The sequence below is a fragment of the Saccoglossus kowalevskii genome, chromosome 11 (assembly GCF_978046115.1).
Source record: "Saccoglossus kowalevskii chromosome 11, keSacKowa6.1, whole genome shotgun sequence".
NCBI classification, from domain to species: Eukaryota; Metazoa; Hemichordata; class Enteropneusta; family Harrimaniidae; genus Saccoglossus; species Saccoglossus kowalevskii.
Genome location: NC_140651.1, coordinates 20,979,095 through 20,997,173, shown reverse-complemented (window position 1 = coordinate 20,997,173; position 18,079 = coordinate 20,979,095). Strand labels below are relative to the sequence as shown.

At 37.4% G+C, this 18,079-nt stretch overlaps 1 protein-coding gene across 2 annotated transcripts in view; it reads left to right on the top strand.

Moving 5' to 3' along the window:
* Positions 1-18,079, top strand: part of LOC100366324 (importin subunit alpha-7) — a 22,750-nt gene extending 4,671 nt beyond the window's left edge. Inside the window, exons 3-12 of one of the 2 annotated variants that reach the window (NM_001184912.1) lie at positions 931-993; positions 3,515-3,611; positions 4,131-4,222; positions 5,400-5,534; positions 6,433-6,785; positions 10,323-10,401; positions 12,207-12,332; positions 12,732-12,859; positions 13,576-13,751; positions 17,681-18,079. In NM_001184912.1, the coding sequence (NP_001171841.1) occupies positions 931-993; positions 3,515-3,611; positions 4,131-4,222; positions 5,400-5,534; positions 6,433-6,785; positions 10,323-10,401; positions 12,207-12,332; positions 12,732-12,859; positions 13,576-13,751; positions 17,681-17,871 (1,440 nt within the window). In that variant the 3' untranslated portion in view covers positions 17,872-18,079. Of the gene's footprint in view, positions 1-930; positions 1,021-3,514; positions 3,612-4,130; positions 4,223-5,399; positions 5,535-6,432; positions 6,786-10,322; positions 10,402-12,206; positions 12,333-12,731; positions 12,860-13,575; positions 13,752-17,680 lie in introns of both variants that reach the window. The other variant, XM_085504860.1, reaches the window with a different exon arrangement.

Here is an 18,079-nt window from a genome sequence, read left to right as displayed (position 1 = left end):
TACAAGTTTTCAGTAATTTATCAAAACCTCTGTGACCGGCTGTCAGGGTATTGACTGTTCTGGTATCCGACCAGTTAGGCGGTAAAACAAAGCACTGTGTCAGTTCTGCCATGCGGTTTATATCCTGGGCAGAACACTGATTTTACTCCTGTTATTGTTATATAAATTACATATTTCCTAGGTTAGGTGAATTTAGCATGCTCTTGAACATAATTTATTGTTGTAAAGACAAGAATTAGTAAGTAGATAAACAACAAAAAGTCAGATTTCAGTCATTGTAACTCTTAAACACCTTAGCTTTTAGGTTTCCTTTTACGCCAAGTTATAAACTGAAACTGAAAGGGCGTGTTTAAATTTTGCAAACACTACACATTTTAAGAAACACAGTAAAACGTTCGCTTTTACAAAATTTCTATATTTTCCTGGACTCAAAAATAATGAAAACTTATTGAATTGATTAAATATTACAAATAATGTAAGTACTATATAAAAATTAAAATCTCTAGTTTGTTTTATGAGTTTATTTGAATATTTTTACATATATTAAAAGTTAAAGACATTGATACCCACAGAGCCGCTGTGGCTGATACTGTTAAGAGTAAAAAAAATACTTGGCATTGTGATAAAAATTAAGAACCTTGCAATTCAAGGTCAAATAACATCAGTGTAGATTTACACATCTCAAATGTATGTACAGCATTGTTAGTTTTACAACAACAATGGAATGCATCCTTGGGGAAAAATAGTATTTGTCATTTCTATCTTGCGTATCAATAAACTATATTGTGTGTGTGTGTGTGTGTGTGTGCGCGCTGTAGTTGTGCCATGTTATTATTCTGTGTTGCATTATTGTCAGATGTCCTGTGTTGCCAGTACTATCTCATTACAACTGTTTCACATGGATTAAATTATTGAAATTATTTGTTTCAGCTGTTTAAACGGCGTAATGTTGATGTGCCATCAGAATTATCATCTGTGCTGCAAGATACAGCTGTAAGTAGTTCAACTACTGGGGGACAGGTAAGGAGTGCCTGATAATATCAATGACTTCAGCCTGAAAATATCCACGACTTAATTGCCAGTATGGTAATGACCATGACCTCATAGCCAGCCTGACAATAGCCATGACCTCATAGCCAGCCTGACAATAGCCATGACCTCATAGCCAGCCTGACAATAGCCATGACCTCATAGCCAGCCTGACAATAGCCATGACCTCATAGCCAGCCTGACAATAGCCATGACCTCATAGCCAGCCTGACAATAGCCATGACCTCATAGCCAGCCTGACAATAGCCATGACCTCATAGCCAGCCTGACAATAGCCATGACCTCATAGCCAGCCTGACAATAGCCACGACCTCATAGCCAGCCTGACAATAGCCACGACCTCATAGCCACGACCTCATAGCCAGCCTGACAATAGCCATGACCTCATAGCCAGCCTGGCAATAGCCACGACCTCATAGCCAGCGTGGCAATAGCCACGACTTCATAGCCAGTCTGGCAATAGCCATGACCTCATAGCCAGCCAGACAACAGCCATGACCTCATAGCCAGCCAGACAACAGCCACGACCTCATAGCCAGCCTGACAATAGCCACGACCTCATAGCCACGACCTCATAGCCAACCTGGCAATAGCCACGACCTCATAGCCAGCCTGACAATAGCCACGACCTCATAGCCAGCCTAGCAATAGCCACAACCTCATAGCCAGCCTGACAATAGCCATGACCTCATAGCCAGCCTGATAATAGCCATGACCTCATAGCCAGCCTGATCATAGCCAGCCTTATAAAAGCAATGATATCATACCCAGCTGGTACATGTAGCTGTGTCTTCATAGCTAGCTTTATAAAAGCAATGACTTAATAGCCAGCTGATACAAGCAGCTGTGTCCTCACAGCCAGCTTTATAAAAGCAACGACCTCATAGCTAGCCTGATAGCTGTGTCCTCATAGCCAGCTTTATAAAAGCAATGACCTCATAGCTAGCCTGATAGCTGTGTCCTCACAGCCAGCTTTATAAAAGCAATGACCTCATAGCCTGCCTGATAGCTGTGTCCTCACAACCAGCTTTATAAAAGCAATGACCTCATAGCTAGCCTGATAGCTGTGTCCTCACAGCCAGCTTTATAAAAGCAATGACCTCATAGCTAGCCTGATAGCTGTGTCCTCACAGCCAGCTTTATAAAAGCAATGACCTCATAGCCAGCCTGATAGCTGTGTCCTCATAGCCAGCCTTATAAAAGCAATGACCTCATAGCCAGCCTGATAGCTGTGGCCTCATAGCAGTCATGATCTTATACCCAGCATGATAATATTAAAAGACAGAAGTTAGCCTAAATCAGACAGTATATACAGCAACGAGGGCTTGAACTAATCATGGAGATATCAAAAGCAATTTCCTCGATGACCAAAGTGTTTGCCTTTGAAAAATTACAGATATTGTTTGTCTGAATAGAACATCATCCCGAATATTTAATGACCTGGCTGACGTCATTTGTAACTTAAAGTTATTGTGAGAAACAAGTAATTTGTATAGTCCCCTGAAGGTCATTTCATTTGTTTGATAAAAACTCATCGCTAAGAAAGTGCACATACATTGCATTTATTGCATCATTAAAATACAACTTGTTTTCAGTATAGACTCACCTCTCATGTACATAAATACAAGCTCTACTAATGTAGCAAATATGGTAATGTGAGTTATAGTTAAATCCCAACAAAGTCTTTTTTTAATTATTTTTTTTCAACGACACATATTTTACTTGTGTGCCACTGTTTATTAAGTGAGCTATGAATGTGGGTCATTATAACGAAAGTAGAAAGCAAACATATTTCATTTCATTTGTTGTCTAATAACTTTCAGACAAACTTCTTCAACAGCTTTTGGGCGATGTTGATTGATGTGTTTTTGCTAGTTGACTACGTGCATGATTCCTTCAGAGCCAGCTAATGATACGTTACATGCCATATATCACAGATAAGGTCATGGGTCATCTATAGGTCAACCCATGAGTTGGAAATGAATGTTGCTTGCATGATTGACAATATTTCAACTTGCACAAAAATAACATCTATTTTGTACATGCTCTATAAAAAAAACTTTAGAACTGTGTTTTGTCTGATCTGTGCTTTCTCCGTCATAAGTAAATGTTAAAATAAATAAGTAAAAATGCACATTGTATATATGTATGTAATGTTTTCCATCTGTTTTCTGTTCTGAATTATCACATTTACTAACACTCACAGAAATCCAGAGAGCACACTGCTAATACCTAGGCTACATTGTTCAGTTTATTTTGTACAATAGTCTATTGATTAGAATAGGTGAGCAAATTAACAATTTTGGGATATATGTTCTGCATAATTTTCTTTAAAATAGTCTATAAAAATAACAATAGATGGTCACAACAAGTCTTGCCTATTTTTTTTTCGCTAATATAGGAACTAAAGAATTAGGAGGACAGAAAAATGGAATAAAAATGTAAATTTTTGTCTCTATTGCAGGGATGTGTAACACAAGATATGCTGCAAGCTGTTTACAGTGAAGATATAGAACAACAATTGAATGCCACACAGAGATTTAGAAAACTTTTATCTAGAGGTGAGGATACATAGTTCTCAACAGTCACAAGTGTCACCCCTCTCAGTAATTACTGTACACGTAGAAAGACTTGTCATCTATTTTAAGGATGTCAATAGATTGTCACGTTAGTCTGCCTCCCCACTGACCTGTACTGTGGGCATGCATATTAATGTTCTTGTTACAGACTTGTATGGTTCCTTTGTCTGAAGTACTGTCAACTGCCATGTTTTGAAATCACAAACTGCTATGAATTGTGCAGCACAAACATGTGTATATGATGGTGGAAATGTTTTTACTGCGTACAAATAATAATTTTTGTTTTCATGATTTTTAAATATTTCAACCAATGTTCTTTCTTGTGGTATTGTTGCGATAACCTCGTATTACACGGCTGATGTTTCTAAAGTGGTTCTTTTGTTCTCCAACTACAGTACTCAAACACATACATCCTATATCAGTTTTCAGATCATTCTACCTTACACCTATGTTCACCACATACAATACCAATAATATTTTTTCATATTGTTCATATTTTAGAACCAAATCCACCAATTGATGAAGTAATACAGTGCAGTGTTGTACCTAGGTTTGTTGAATTCTTACAAAGGCAAGGCAACTGTTCGTTACAGGTGATTCCATTTCCCTTTCATGATTAATCGTGTGTTGGGGGGGAGAAAGGTTAGAATAACTCAAAGATGACTGGTGAATGTATGAACGTAGTTGTATGCAGGAAATCTTCTAACGTTGTGACAGTAATGAACACACTGTCTGGAACATTACAGTGTTATGTATAGTGCAGTGATATGAAATACAACTTGGCTTATATAGCCTGACAGGGATTTTGATCTGAAAATTTGATTAAGCCAGTTGCTAAACTCTCATTGGAAGTAACTTTAAAAGTTGACCTTATAAGGTGAACCATAAACCTTAGAAAACAGGGACATACTACTGTGGGCATTTCTTTCATATAAACTTATTTATTATCCCTTACTTAATTAACGCCTTAAAGTGCTAGAGTGGGGTTACACAAAATGAACTTTGTGGTTAGAATACATGTATAATCAGAAAAATTACATTTTATCAAAACTACCTGAATACCCCAGTCCATTTATTGATACAAATGAAAAATTGAGCGAAGGTAACAGTATTTATTCCGCTATTAAAACAGGAAAAGGAACAGTTTCTCTACAAGGAAACAAAACTGGTGAACTTTGTATTATTTTAACAAGTGAATTTGTAATCATATATTTGGAACCAATATAGCCTAGACCACCCAGAACACTATTACAAATGTTGATATTAGTACATCATAACTTATCATACATAAAAAAAAAGCATAAAAAGGTAACAACTAAAATTGTTTCAGATGTTAAGTCTACCATTATACTGTGAAATACTTTATTTTAGCTGGAACTAATAATGAGTGTTTTGTATGGAATTTATTTTCACTGGTTTTTGACAAGTTGAATGTAAAATATAGGGAAAAAGTTGTATTCGCTGGATTTTATTTTCAGTGAATCATTCCTTCAAACTAAAATAAAGTATTTTACAGTATGTATTAATTGAATCAACTGTACTGGAGATTATAACCCACCTTTCACATAGGTAGTTGGATTTTCTTTCTTCTCTGAGAGGAGTTGCAGGTTCCTTTTTTTAAGGTATACGAGTGAACAGTAGTGTGTTCTCTAACATGACTGATTTTGTAGGGATCAAAGTTGAGTTAGATTGCTGACTCTTGGGGAGGTGTGCGACTGTATAAGCCTGGTGATGTGAATATTAACATTGATGTATGTGTTTACTTGGTAGTTTGAAGCAGCCTGGGCACTAACTAACATTGCATCAGGAACCACATTGCAGACAAGAGTAGTAATAGAGGCTGGAGCAGTACCAATCTTTATTCTGTTACTAGGTGCTGAATATCATGAAGATGTACAAGAACAGGTAGGAGCTCAGTCGTACTGCTTTCCATTCACCCTCATTGCTAACTTTATGATCCAAGTGTCTTTTTGTTTACCCTGGTCATAGGTAGCCTAACATGTAGGCATGAGTTAGCGCCCTCGCTGGCCGAACGGCATCAGACCTCACTAACTCCTGACAGAATAGTGTATGTCTCATCGGCAAGATTAATACTGCGGATTCGCAAAGTTCACGCCTTCTTGCAATGAATATTCATTTTGATGGTCATGGTAACACAGTCAATCAAAACCGTGTTTGCATTGTCTGCAAAAATCACAGACTGTTTTTCAACAAGATAATAAACATTGAGCGAAAATTTGCCAGCACCTTATCACACATTATGTCAACAAACAAATAAACTCTGCCCTGAATGGTTGCTCTTTGATGGTTATCCCTTTCTGACATTCCTGCAGTTTGATTGGTACCGACAAAATATCATCGAGGGAAGTGAAAAACTATATTGTTCTGTCAGGCGTGTGTTGGGTTTAGAGTGCCACGGAGGGCGCAACTCACGTGACCTTGTCAGGCTAGATCACAGGGAGTGTCACTTGTTTGCAACCGGACTGGTGTTAACTTTATTAGTAACATACATGGCAACTGAATTAATTTTCAAACTTGCAATGTTTTACTTGCTTCTGGCCAAAACTATTGAATGGAGATGACAAAATGTCTTAGTTACTTTACAACATTTTTTATAGTAACATGCTTGAAGAATTTTATTTCCTAATGTGAGTATTCATGAAATCTGCTCCTTCACAACAATGATCTAAAATCAATTGATTAGTCTGATTCTATAAATCAATCAATTAACAAAATGTTATGTAAATGTCAAACTGTTAAAATATTGCTGACACTCTATGTTGTTTTACCTGTTCTCTTGTAGGCTGTCTGGGCACTAGGAAACATAGCTGGTGACAGTCCTGACTGTCGAGATTACGTACTGGATTGTGGTATTCTAGTACCATTACTTCAACTTCTCACCAAATCAAACAGATTGTCCATGACCAGGAATGCTGTGTGGGCATTGTCCAACCTTTGTAGAGGAAAAAATCCACCGCCCGATTTCACTAAAGTCTCTCCATGTCTACCTGTGTTATCCCGACTTCTCTTTAGTAATGATGCTGATGTGTTAGCAGATGCATGCTGGGCACTGTCATATTTATCTGATGGTCCTAATGAAAAGATTCAAGCAGTTATTGATAGCGGTGTCTGCAGGAGATTAGTTGAGCTTCTGATGTGAGTATCAGGGATTTTTTTAAACAAGGGAACAGGGGCGCAGCGCCCTCATGCCATGGCCATGCGCCCTCTTACCCTGGGGAGCAGTTCCTCTGGCAACCATAAAATTCTGAATGACCAGGGATCACATGTGGCCATTATTCAACTGTGACCTGTCTGATAGTAATTTTGGCCCCATGGCTATAGAATGCTTCATTTTAACGTAGAATTATCAAAAACTCCACACCCTGGTAGGGAGAACCCTATTTCCCCAATTTGGTGCCGCTGAATTGCAGTGCTCCTCTAGCATTTTTTTTTTGAGAAAAATCCCTGAGTAAACTTTGGTATGGAAAACACTGTACCGTAAAATCTGTACAGTCAAACCTGTGTTAACGGCCACCTGGATATAGCGGCCACCTGCCTATAGCGGTCACAACCGAACAGTCCCTACGAATTTTACATGTAAAGTACCCTGTTTACAGCGGCCACCTGCCTAACGCGGCCAACGGCCACGCTTCAGCGGCCGCAGTGAACAGTTGAACTGCATATAACGGACATAGTTCCCGGATGTCTTGCAGACTACTGCCTTCCACCTCAGACAACTAATAAGCTCACAAAGGACAAAGTTAGCACGTTTTCACACCTTTCATTCAACCGATGGCTTCGGCAATTATGTTTTATTCTTGTTTATAATTCAGTTTACCATGGCAAGCACACCGTACCGATGGCTATGGAACGCCAAAAACATAATTACGAATTTGAAAGTGTCTTGATAAAAAAACATGCTGTCATTAATGTTTTGTTGAAATATGTATACCATTGGAATAACTTACAATTTTGTTCAATTAATGAATCGAGCGATCACAACGATGACGACCCGCAAAAGTTGTGAGTCGCCAGGACACAGTCACGGTCCCTATGCATGTGGCTGGGGTGAATCGGAATGCCGACGGTAAATTCTCGATCGAATTGATTACCAACAAAAAAAACATAACAGCTCACTTGTTATTTAGTATCGATATTTATTCACTTTGAACACCTATAAATACCGATAAATACGCATGTAACTGGAACTGATAGCAAAAAGTAAAAAAATCAACGCCATGCCTGTTTATCCATCCAAATAAATTATGCTAATTAGCCTTGCGCATGTGCGTTCTTGTTCTTCCGGGGTTATGATAACTCGGGTCAAAAAGAAGAGTAGTTTCCGTTAGCCCTGCGTTAGTGTGTATCGATCACTGCGAGGGAATGTGTGTGCAGTATCGTCTCGTTGTCTGAACTAAATTCGTTCAAATTTTTTTTTTCGGTCGCTACTGCCTCGGTACATGTAACAATAGATGCTTTTAACAATGATGTTAAATTGACCCCAGTTCGCCGGCCCATTATTACCTCCATGGCCGGCCAAAGCCGCCAGGCATATTTCACATGTTCCCATTGTTGCACCAGTACAATAACATGGAAGTCGCACAGATTTCGATTGCGCAAAGTAATGTTTTGATTAGGGATCAACCATTTCGTAAGTGAGGTAGGTCGAGAAAATTTTTGAAAAAAAATGAACGAAATGTTAAGGGAATTGTGATTTGGGAGAAAACTTTCAAGTTGTCACGTACATGTAACTGGAAGGATACAATAGATAAGTGTTCTTTCCGTATACGTAACGTTGTAGGGATCAATAAAGCACTGCTAACTGTCCCTCTTCCTTCTCTTTGAAAGAATTTGCTATAGCCCAGAAACATTCCGATTTATTAGAACAGTTACCAGACACAATAGATATTTAAAGAAACAAAGAAATTCAGAATAGCTAAGCAAAGCAAGCTGAGTGATTTCTTTAGTAGGAAATGAGACTGAAACTGCTGCTGAACATCAACTTTACTGTACAAATCTTCAAATAATTTTCATACTACTCATTATTGTGCAATGATCGATTTTTTGTGAAATGATTTTAGTTTACATAATACAATTTAAAATCAACATTTTTATTTGTAATAAAGTGTTTGGATACTGTGTACAGTAGTGTAATAGTGTGTCAGATGGTTGTGCGAGATCCGTTTTAATACATTCAGTGCCTAATTAATATTCATGAATAAATTAGTGAACCTGTATAGAAAGGCCACCTGTCTATAAAGGCCAAAATTTCAAAGTCCCTTGGGTGGCCGCTATAGACAGGTTTGACTGTATTAGAAGCCACATCTCTAATAAAAGGCGCACCCATTCTTTTTGAATAATTGAGAACCAAAAATTCATAATTTCTCAAATGTGTAGATACTCTAATAGAAGCCACATCCCCTCCGTTGCATTGTACCATTGTAATAGAAGGCACGGTTTCTAATTTTACAGGACTGATAGTTTAGTGTGAAATATCGCTTCTGATTTGGTATGGTATTTTGAAAACTTTCACAGCAGAAACTTTAACTGCAAAACCAGCGACCTGATCCATTCCAGAATATTACTGTTATCTGTCTTTTTGGTAATCAGGATTTGTGAATAATATCACTAGTGACATCAATAAAAAAGCTCATTGTAAAAACTTCACTGTAAGGTTTGGTTAATCACCATTGTAAACAAATTGCATAATCATTGTGAATATTGTCACACAAATTAGGCATTTAGTCATATAAGAGAATAACCATATTTATCTGAAAGATAAAAAAGGATAGGGTGCAGGCCTTTTTGTAAAGGTACATGTACAACAGTTCAGTAGTTTACCCTATGTTAATACAAGGGCAATAGAATGTGAAAACTCCTGCACATACATTGATTAAATTTAAACTTGATTTGAAAAGGTATTTGGTCGGATGTATTTAGAGGTAATGTAGACTGTTGACCAGAGCCTCTCACATTACACCTGATTTTAATCACATTGACCAAAACAGTTGTGATAAGAGATAGTGTGTAAAAGTATATGTATCTGTACAGGATTATGGTTGACAATAGAGAATGAATTACTATTATAATACATCTGTCACCGTAGCGCCATAAGTTACAGCGTGCCGTAATATTAGGAAATGTGAATTCCAAATATGGAATGATTACGCTCGTAAGCATCCTCTAATAATAAAAACAAAGATGGCTGCCATCAGGGTTTGACCGGACTCCATACAAAGAAATTCGCTAATTATGTTCTAAACTTTTTAGATTTCGGCATTCGCATGATGTATCCTTGGTAGGAAAAGATGTATAATAATAAGGTTATTACAAGAATACCACAAAGTATGCACTCAGGCAGTTAGCTGTCGCATCGACCGCCATTGCGCGCCGTTCGATACTGCCGCTGTACTGTCTTCATGCATACTTTAAGGTATCTTCGTAATAACCTTACATGTACATTATAATAGCTTTCCCGATAATTCTACTAGTATGTTACTGTTATAGTTTCTCTGATACTATAGAGAGTTAAATTATTCACTGTGTTTAAGTTTTAAATTCACTGGTTTGTAAAATGAAAATAAATTATTTTGCTCGGTTTAATTTAGCTCATTAAGCTATTTGTCAAATTAAGCCCTATACAATTAATTATGATTTCTAGTACTAAATGAACATGTTTTTGTTTATCTGCAGGCATACAAGTCAAAGTGTTGTATCATCGGCATTGAGGGCAGTTGGTAATATAGTAACCGGTGATGATGTGCAAACACAGGTAAATATAAGTATTTACAAATATATCTTTTAAATTCATTATTTGGTTAGGTTGTAATTTAAAGTGAACCTTAACTGCACTCTGTAGTTTGCTATGGAATGAGCACAAATACATCATACATGTAGTAGTTGTGATAACAGTGAAATAATTTTTGGGGGGCTAACACTAGAATCTAGAGTGGATTTTTTTTTTTAAATATCTTTACTGAGAATAATTACCATAAAAAAAATGTAAATTAATTGTTTTTTCAAGTGAGTGAATTAAAGATACACTAGCTGTAACGACCTAGTTTTTTGTATTGCAAACGTGTTCTACATGAATAGCAATTATTTCCGTTCTATTAGCTGAAACTAGTTCAATTATTTGGTACCAGGCCCTTCTGTATGCTTTATAAGCTCGCTAAAAGCACTGAATCAACATCGTGAAGTGTTTATTGTACGTACCCTAAGCTCCGTTTGTTAAACCATCATACGTCATTACTGATTGTTTACGCGTGCGCAATTCCGAGTACTTCGTTGTGTCGTCACCGGAAGCGCTGTCCCCGCACAAACCTGTGTCATATGACGCCTTACTAGTCGATTTTGGCTAAAATTCCGCTCCGCCGCCTCTTTACAACAGTGTTTATACGCAGAACTTGATATTGCTTTTTACAATTTGGGTTGCCTTTGAATCACATATTTTAGTGAAATATTGTTTATAGAGTGAAATATTATTGTCATACATAATTCAATCTTTGAAACAACAGAAACTAACACATAATAATGATAATCAAATTTGTGTTTGAAGTTCGAAAGTAGTTGCGTTATTTCCGGTTTCAACTAGTTCGAAAATAGAACGTCCTTGAGCGCAATAAAATCACGCGTAGAACTCCATCCGAACCAGCTAAACTTATTGCAATTTGTGCGATTTGGGCCCAGATTGTTCTTACAAGCTTTCTAAGTTTCATTTATCATTATTTAGTAAACAGGTCTCTGAAACGATTTAATATATCCGTAAAATACGTGGCAATCGACAATTGACTTCGAAACGTTCGAAATTTCGAACAAACTCCCGGCACACCTAGCGCGATATGCGTCAGATCGGTGTAGAAGACTCCGAACTGCAGCGTCAATGATTGTTGGAGTTCTTCATCTCGTGATCAGTCAGACCACCTAGAAATATGGCGTTGAGTTCGATCGTGAGCATTTTCTTCGCATTCGTATCCGCACAGAGATCGATGTACATTTTATTATAACAGTAGATAAGCAATTTCAAAGATAAATGCAACAAGTTTTCAACCCAAAATAGTTATTTAGAACGCCGTTAGAGACGTTTTCATTACAGCTACTGGGCCTTTAATAGGATAAATTTTGTTTGATTCAGTAATTATTCTGAATAAAACAGATAACAAAACATTGCTGATACTACACAAATCTGCCAAAAAATAACATCAGGTCCGAGATGGGCATTAAAAAAAATAATTTAGATGTCATCAGAAATTCAAAATTATGCAACTGAGAGATTCTTGCAAGCAAAGACTGTACCACACAATGATGACATATGGTCAAGTAGTTAACTAATCAAAGGCATGTGAGATATCTCAGAATCTTGTGGATGCAGAATTCAACCTGTATTAATATTCAGTGGATCCATAACCAATTGTACTTTGTGTATTACAATTGTTTTACACAGAACTACCTCATATAGGGCAATTCCTAATTGTGGGGCACTCTGTGGAGAGGACATGAATACCAATTACTGTCAACCATACATGTACAACCTGTTATTAGACTCTGTGTAATGTGACATTGTTGTCTCTTGACTAGGTAATTCTTAATTGTGGGGCACTCCCTTGTTTACTGCATCTGCTGAGTAGCCATAAAGAATCAATCAGGAAAGAAGCCTGCTGGACAATATCTAATATCACAGCTGGAAATAGGGCGCAGATTCAGGTAAGGCTACACAAATTTGAGCACAGTGATCATCATAGAGGATATAGATGTCAACTCACCTCTCACTTGCATCAAATTCCTATTGCAATGAATATTGTTCGAAGGACACTTGCTGTAAGTAAATAAGTAGAAAAGTACATAGGAAATAATCATGTGTGTGGTGGCATGCATGCTGTTAGTTGCGAGTGCCTCAAAACTTTAGCCCAATCAGAGCTGTTGTAGCTAATTAAAAAAACAAATGGCCAGATGAGGGCGCACTTTAATTCATATTCACTGAACAGGCTTTGTTGAGGTACAGTGGGTATGCCTTTGCTAGCCATATGTAGTGAACAAGAGAATTAGTTAGTTGGTGTTCTCTTCTCATGTATGACAATGTACTTTCTATGTATATGTTTGTAGGCTGTCATTGACGCCAATATAATACCAGTGTTAATTGATATACTTGGTAAAGCTGAATTCAAGACTAGGAAAGAAGCTGCATGGGCTATAACAAATGCGCTGTCTGGTGGAACCCCAGAACTTATTAGGTATGCTACATGTACATATATTACATTGTAAAAGTGGTCAACCAATTTATGTGGCCGGAACTCCCCAAAATTCATTCTGTAAACTGTAAAGTACATTATTAGTCCCCGTTCGGACGCAGTCCGAAAACGGGGACTTATGTTTTGACCTCCGTGTGTCTGTGTGTGCGTGCGTCTGTGCGTGCGTCCGGACCTGTATCTTAAAAATGCCTGGACCAATCACAATCAAACTTCACACATACATCATACATGATAGTATACATATGCACGTCAATTTGTTTCACGATCTGATTCAAGATGGCCGAATGGCGGCCATTTTTGTGCTTAAAATCATCAAAAACAAGCATTTCTCAGCCATTGACAGATGGATTTTGTTTAAACTTGGTATATACATTAGACTTATAGGACCTTGATGCACATCATTTTGTTTTACGATCTGATTCAAGATGGCCGAATGGCGGCCATTTTTGTGCTAAAAAATCATCAAAATCAAATAATTTTGTTTTTCAGATAAGATTCAAAATGGCCGACTGTTTCACTGATTTTTGATAATGTAAAATGTAGGAAAAAGGGTATTTTTGCTTGGATTTCATTTAATTTTTGCTGAATCATCCCTTCAGCGAAAATAGCGAAAACAAAGTATTTTACAGTAATTAATATTTATATTCAGTATAATTGCAACTGTCAAAATCATGATGTAAATGATTTATAATTTACAGGTTTATAATCGATCAAGGTGCTATACAACCACTGTGTGATTTATTGACTGTAATGGATGCCAAAATTGTGCAGGTTGCTTTGAGTGGGCTAGAAAGCATATTAAGATTAGGTGATCAAGATGCTAAAGCTAATGGTGGTGTTAATCCCTATGCTGTCATGGTTGAGGAATGTTATGGTAAGTCTATTGCTATGTTCACACGGCAGCATTCTATCGGAGCTGAACTACTGCTCCTCCCACGGATTAACAGGAGATTATTTACAATGCGTTCATACGGTCGGGAGCCGAATGAGAGCCGAGATCTGCCAGAGTTAGATTTAATTCGATCAGAGCCGAGCGCAACAGTGCCCTTGAATAATTAGTGTTGAGCTAGGAGAAAAAAAAGCCTGAGCATGGAGGTAGAAAATACAATGACTGGTATTATGATTTAGGTACTAGTATCTTGAATAAACAGGAAACAGAGCAGCTAAAATGCGTTATTGTCATGCAAAATTGCCATTTTGTAACTATTCAACTGTAGTGATATCTGAACTACTAGGAAGAATCACAGATTCTCTCTATCTATCATAGAGGGACTATGGAAGAATCTAAACCTACCAGGAACATGTCACCGTACCGCGATCGCTACTACGATTTTTATCTTTAGTGTCTTTAAAAATTGCGTGAAATTATGAAAAATGTTGTCTCTGCCATAATTGAAATGAGAGGTTACTCGAAGATGACGATTGGGGGCGTGATTTCGTCTCCGATAGTTGGGCCCCGATGCGTTTACACGATTGGAGCCATGTCGGGACTCAACCCTATCGGAGTTCAACCCCGAGGGTTTAGTGGAGTCGAACTTGGCTCGAGCCGAACGCATTTACACGGCCATTTTTGCTGGCTCGAGCCGGCTCGAGCAGTTGGGCTTCGATAAAATGCTGTCCTGTGAACGTAGCATATGTATCATTTCAAAGTGGATTAATATGTGTATTTACTTACTGCCCATTAAGCATAAGTGATATGTAGGACAGCAACAAAGGCTCTCCACTCCTGTTTTGAGACGTTTTCTGGACACATCTGCAGGTCAAGTTCATAGCTTTCATTTCCTTCTCTACCGTCCGTCGCCAGGTAGTTTTGGGTTGCTCTTCCTTTCGTTTTCCCTCTGGTGTCCAGTGTAGGGCTACTTTTGGGATGCTGTTTGGTTCCCTCCTCATCACGTGCCCAATCCGGTTCCAGCGCCGTCTCGCTATGATGTTGTCCATGCTTTCTTGCTGGTATCTATTAAGTAGGTCATGGTTAGATATTGTGTTGGGTCAAAAAATCCTACAGATTCTTCTCAGATTTTTTGTGTGGAAGACTGACAGCTGCTTGATGTCACTCGCTGCCATTCTCCAGCTTTCCGAGCCATACAGGAGCTTGAGAGGACACAGCTCTGATATTAATATGTATAGAGAAAGTTAAATGCACAAGTTTTTCAGTAATGCTGAAAAATGATTGTCAGTAAACAGTATCACAGTTGCTGAATTGTTGGAGTTATGAACATCGATTTATCAACACAGAGTCACAAAAACATCAAGTTATAAAAATTACCACTACCACTTTCACGAAACCACGCCCAAAATATTACTCGTTGTTTATTTAACAGTTGACCAAACTTGAGTTACAGGCAACATAAATTGTTATTGTTTAATTTAGCAACTCAAACTTTGATTGAGAGTGAACCGATGTACGTAACTCAATGTTCGTAACTGAAACAATTCATCTCTCCCAGTTGACTATTTAATTGTTTGATCAAGAATGACCTGATCATTAATGTCAGTCATCTTGAGATGTGCGATTTGTGGGAAACCTACATGTTTAAGCTGGCCAATAAATGGGAGTTTACTTCCTTTTGTTCTGTATTGACAGTTGGAAGCAGTATGTAGTACCGTAAAATTCCTTTTTGAGGCCGCGGCTTTAATTAAAATTGATTTTTCCAATGGACGAATTCAGATGCGTGAAGTCTTGGTGCGGCTTTAATTAGAGCATTCACTTCGATAACAGTTGGAATTTTTTTCAGAAAACAAAGGCCAGAAGGGATAATGATATGCTAATGAGATGCACGACACTCGATTGCAACTTTGTTGCGATTCTAAGGCACTTTCGGATTTTTACACGCAGACAAACTTGTACACAAACGAAATTTCACACTGTATAACATACTGCACAATAAATAATATCTACAAATAGATTTGTATCAATTCCAACAGATCGTACTTCGACATCGATAATTCACTTCCGCATTGCGTTACCGGAAAGTCTTCGGGAATTTCCGAAGAATTGCGTCAGTACAACACAGCATTGTGATTGGTTAATAACCAACTTGACCCATTAGGTCAAAGGACGCCGCTGCAGGTGAAATCTGCAAATGCATCATGGCGGAAAGTGATTTTCATCGAGAGTTTGCGTACGATCCAACACCTTCATCAGTGGAGATAATATGACAATTTTGACTTCGACTGTGTTTCAACAGACTCAAATGTTTTTAATTTCGTAAATTCTGGTGGTACGTAATTAATATTGTAATAAAATGTGCACATTTTTTGTGATCATTTCTGTTCCTTCATTGTGAAAATTAATGACGACTCAACTAATTTCGTAATTTGATTTCCCTCAAAGACATAATCTGTCACTTGATGAATAACATTTTTCATTTGCACTCTTTTTCGAGGGGGGTGCTCGGGTAAGCGCCCACCCCTAAAAAATCGTGATTTTCTGAGTTGAGGCCCCTGGGCGCTTACGCGGTCGAGTACGGTATATATTTATTTTCTTTTTTTTGATAACGAAAAGTATATTCTAAAAGAAGTCAAAACAAAAACGAATGCATTCTTAGTAGCAAATGATCACGGTAACGGTCATGCTGCGTTTCACACAAGTGAATAACTTACTTGTTTTCGAAGTGTTACAATTGCTGATTATTAATCAGTAGTGATTACAATAATGTACAAAAATAAATTCGTTGAATTGTTGTGAAAATTCAACTTAGTTTCACCGCAAGCGAATGATTTTGGTCACATATAAATGCTTGACCGATACGATATCCGCCATGTTAGTTCAAACATCTTTAGTGACTTGAAACTGTTATGTTGACCTGATAGGCCAAGTCGCTAATTAACCAATCGAAACGCTGGATGGTGCCAACGTGATTAAATTACCATAGCTCATTTAAATATGTTAATGTAGTTCAGCGACCTCATGGTAAACGAAACAGGGAAGAGATTTACCGTCGTTGTACTGCGATCGTTTGGGTTTGATTTTGATGGAAAAACGGCATGATTTTTTTTTTTAAATCAAGAAATTAGTTGTTTTCGAAAGATAAGCTGAGCATTGAAGAAGAATTTAACACTTTTGAAGATAATAACAGCTCACTGTGGAAACGCAGTTTACCCAGTCACGTTACCCACAATAAACCTGTACTCTGGAATAAGCGTAAATGACTACGGAAAACCTTAATTAGACTCTAATTTAAGCGACAGGAATCATTGAAATGTTCGAAAAATTATGCCTTAATTTAAAATTAAATGGTATATTTTTTTCTGAAATATGTGGTGGCTGTTTGGTTTGTGAAAGTTTGGGATGCGGCTTATATTGCAGACTTTTCCCTGGGATCAAAACATATCAATTTCAACATGAAACAATGTCTCAAGTTAGGGGTGCGGCTTCTATTAAAGATGCGGCCTCAAAAAGGAATTTTACGGTACTTGCCTTTTCAGTGAAATTACTTGGCTAATAAAAAATTGTTTCAAGGCATTTGTGGACTTGCAAACCTTAGAACGCATATCTTTTTTATGCTGAAGTTGTGTGAGCTGTCTGTGTTACTTAATTTGTGAAAATTTGAATAGTTAAAGCAAAGATTGACTTACACTATTTTCTCCTCTAAAAGTTTTGCTCATTCATAAATGACATGGATTGCAGGTGTTGATCAAAATATTTTTGTGATTTTTTTATTGTTGAAAAATCTTGCAATTGATTTTAGCACTAAATGTTCAACAGAATTATTTTGAAAGTTTGAATATATTTCTATGCATAACTCTTTCGAAATTTGGTTTAATCAATTCACTACACTGCACTGCACATCTCTTTGGCAGGCCTTGACAAGATAGAGTTTCTGCAGAGTCATGAAAACCAAGATATATATCAGAAAGCATTTGATATAATCGAACATTACTTTGGCTCAGAAGAGGAGGATGCCAAGATTGCCCCGCAAGTGGACCAGAATGCAGAGCAGTTCCAATTTGGTGGTCAGGAAAATGTTCCTATGGGTGGATTCCAGTTTTGAACACTCCTCTATCCTGCACTGTATCAGCAACTAATTAAAACATCGTTAACACTGGAAATTGTGATCAGTGGGAGTAAAAAAAAAAAAAAATAATGATTTTTCACCCTGAAAAAACACCTCATACTTATTTACGTTGGTAAATTTCATTTTGGAAGATTACACCCTTTTTTCTTAGAAAATAACAAAACCAAAGAAAAAAAAAAGTGGA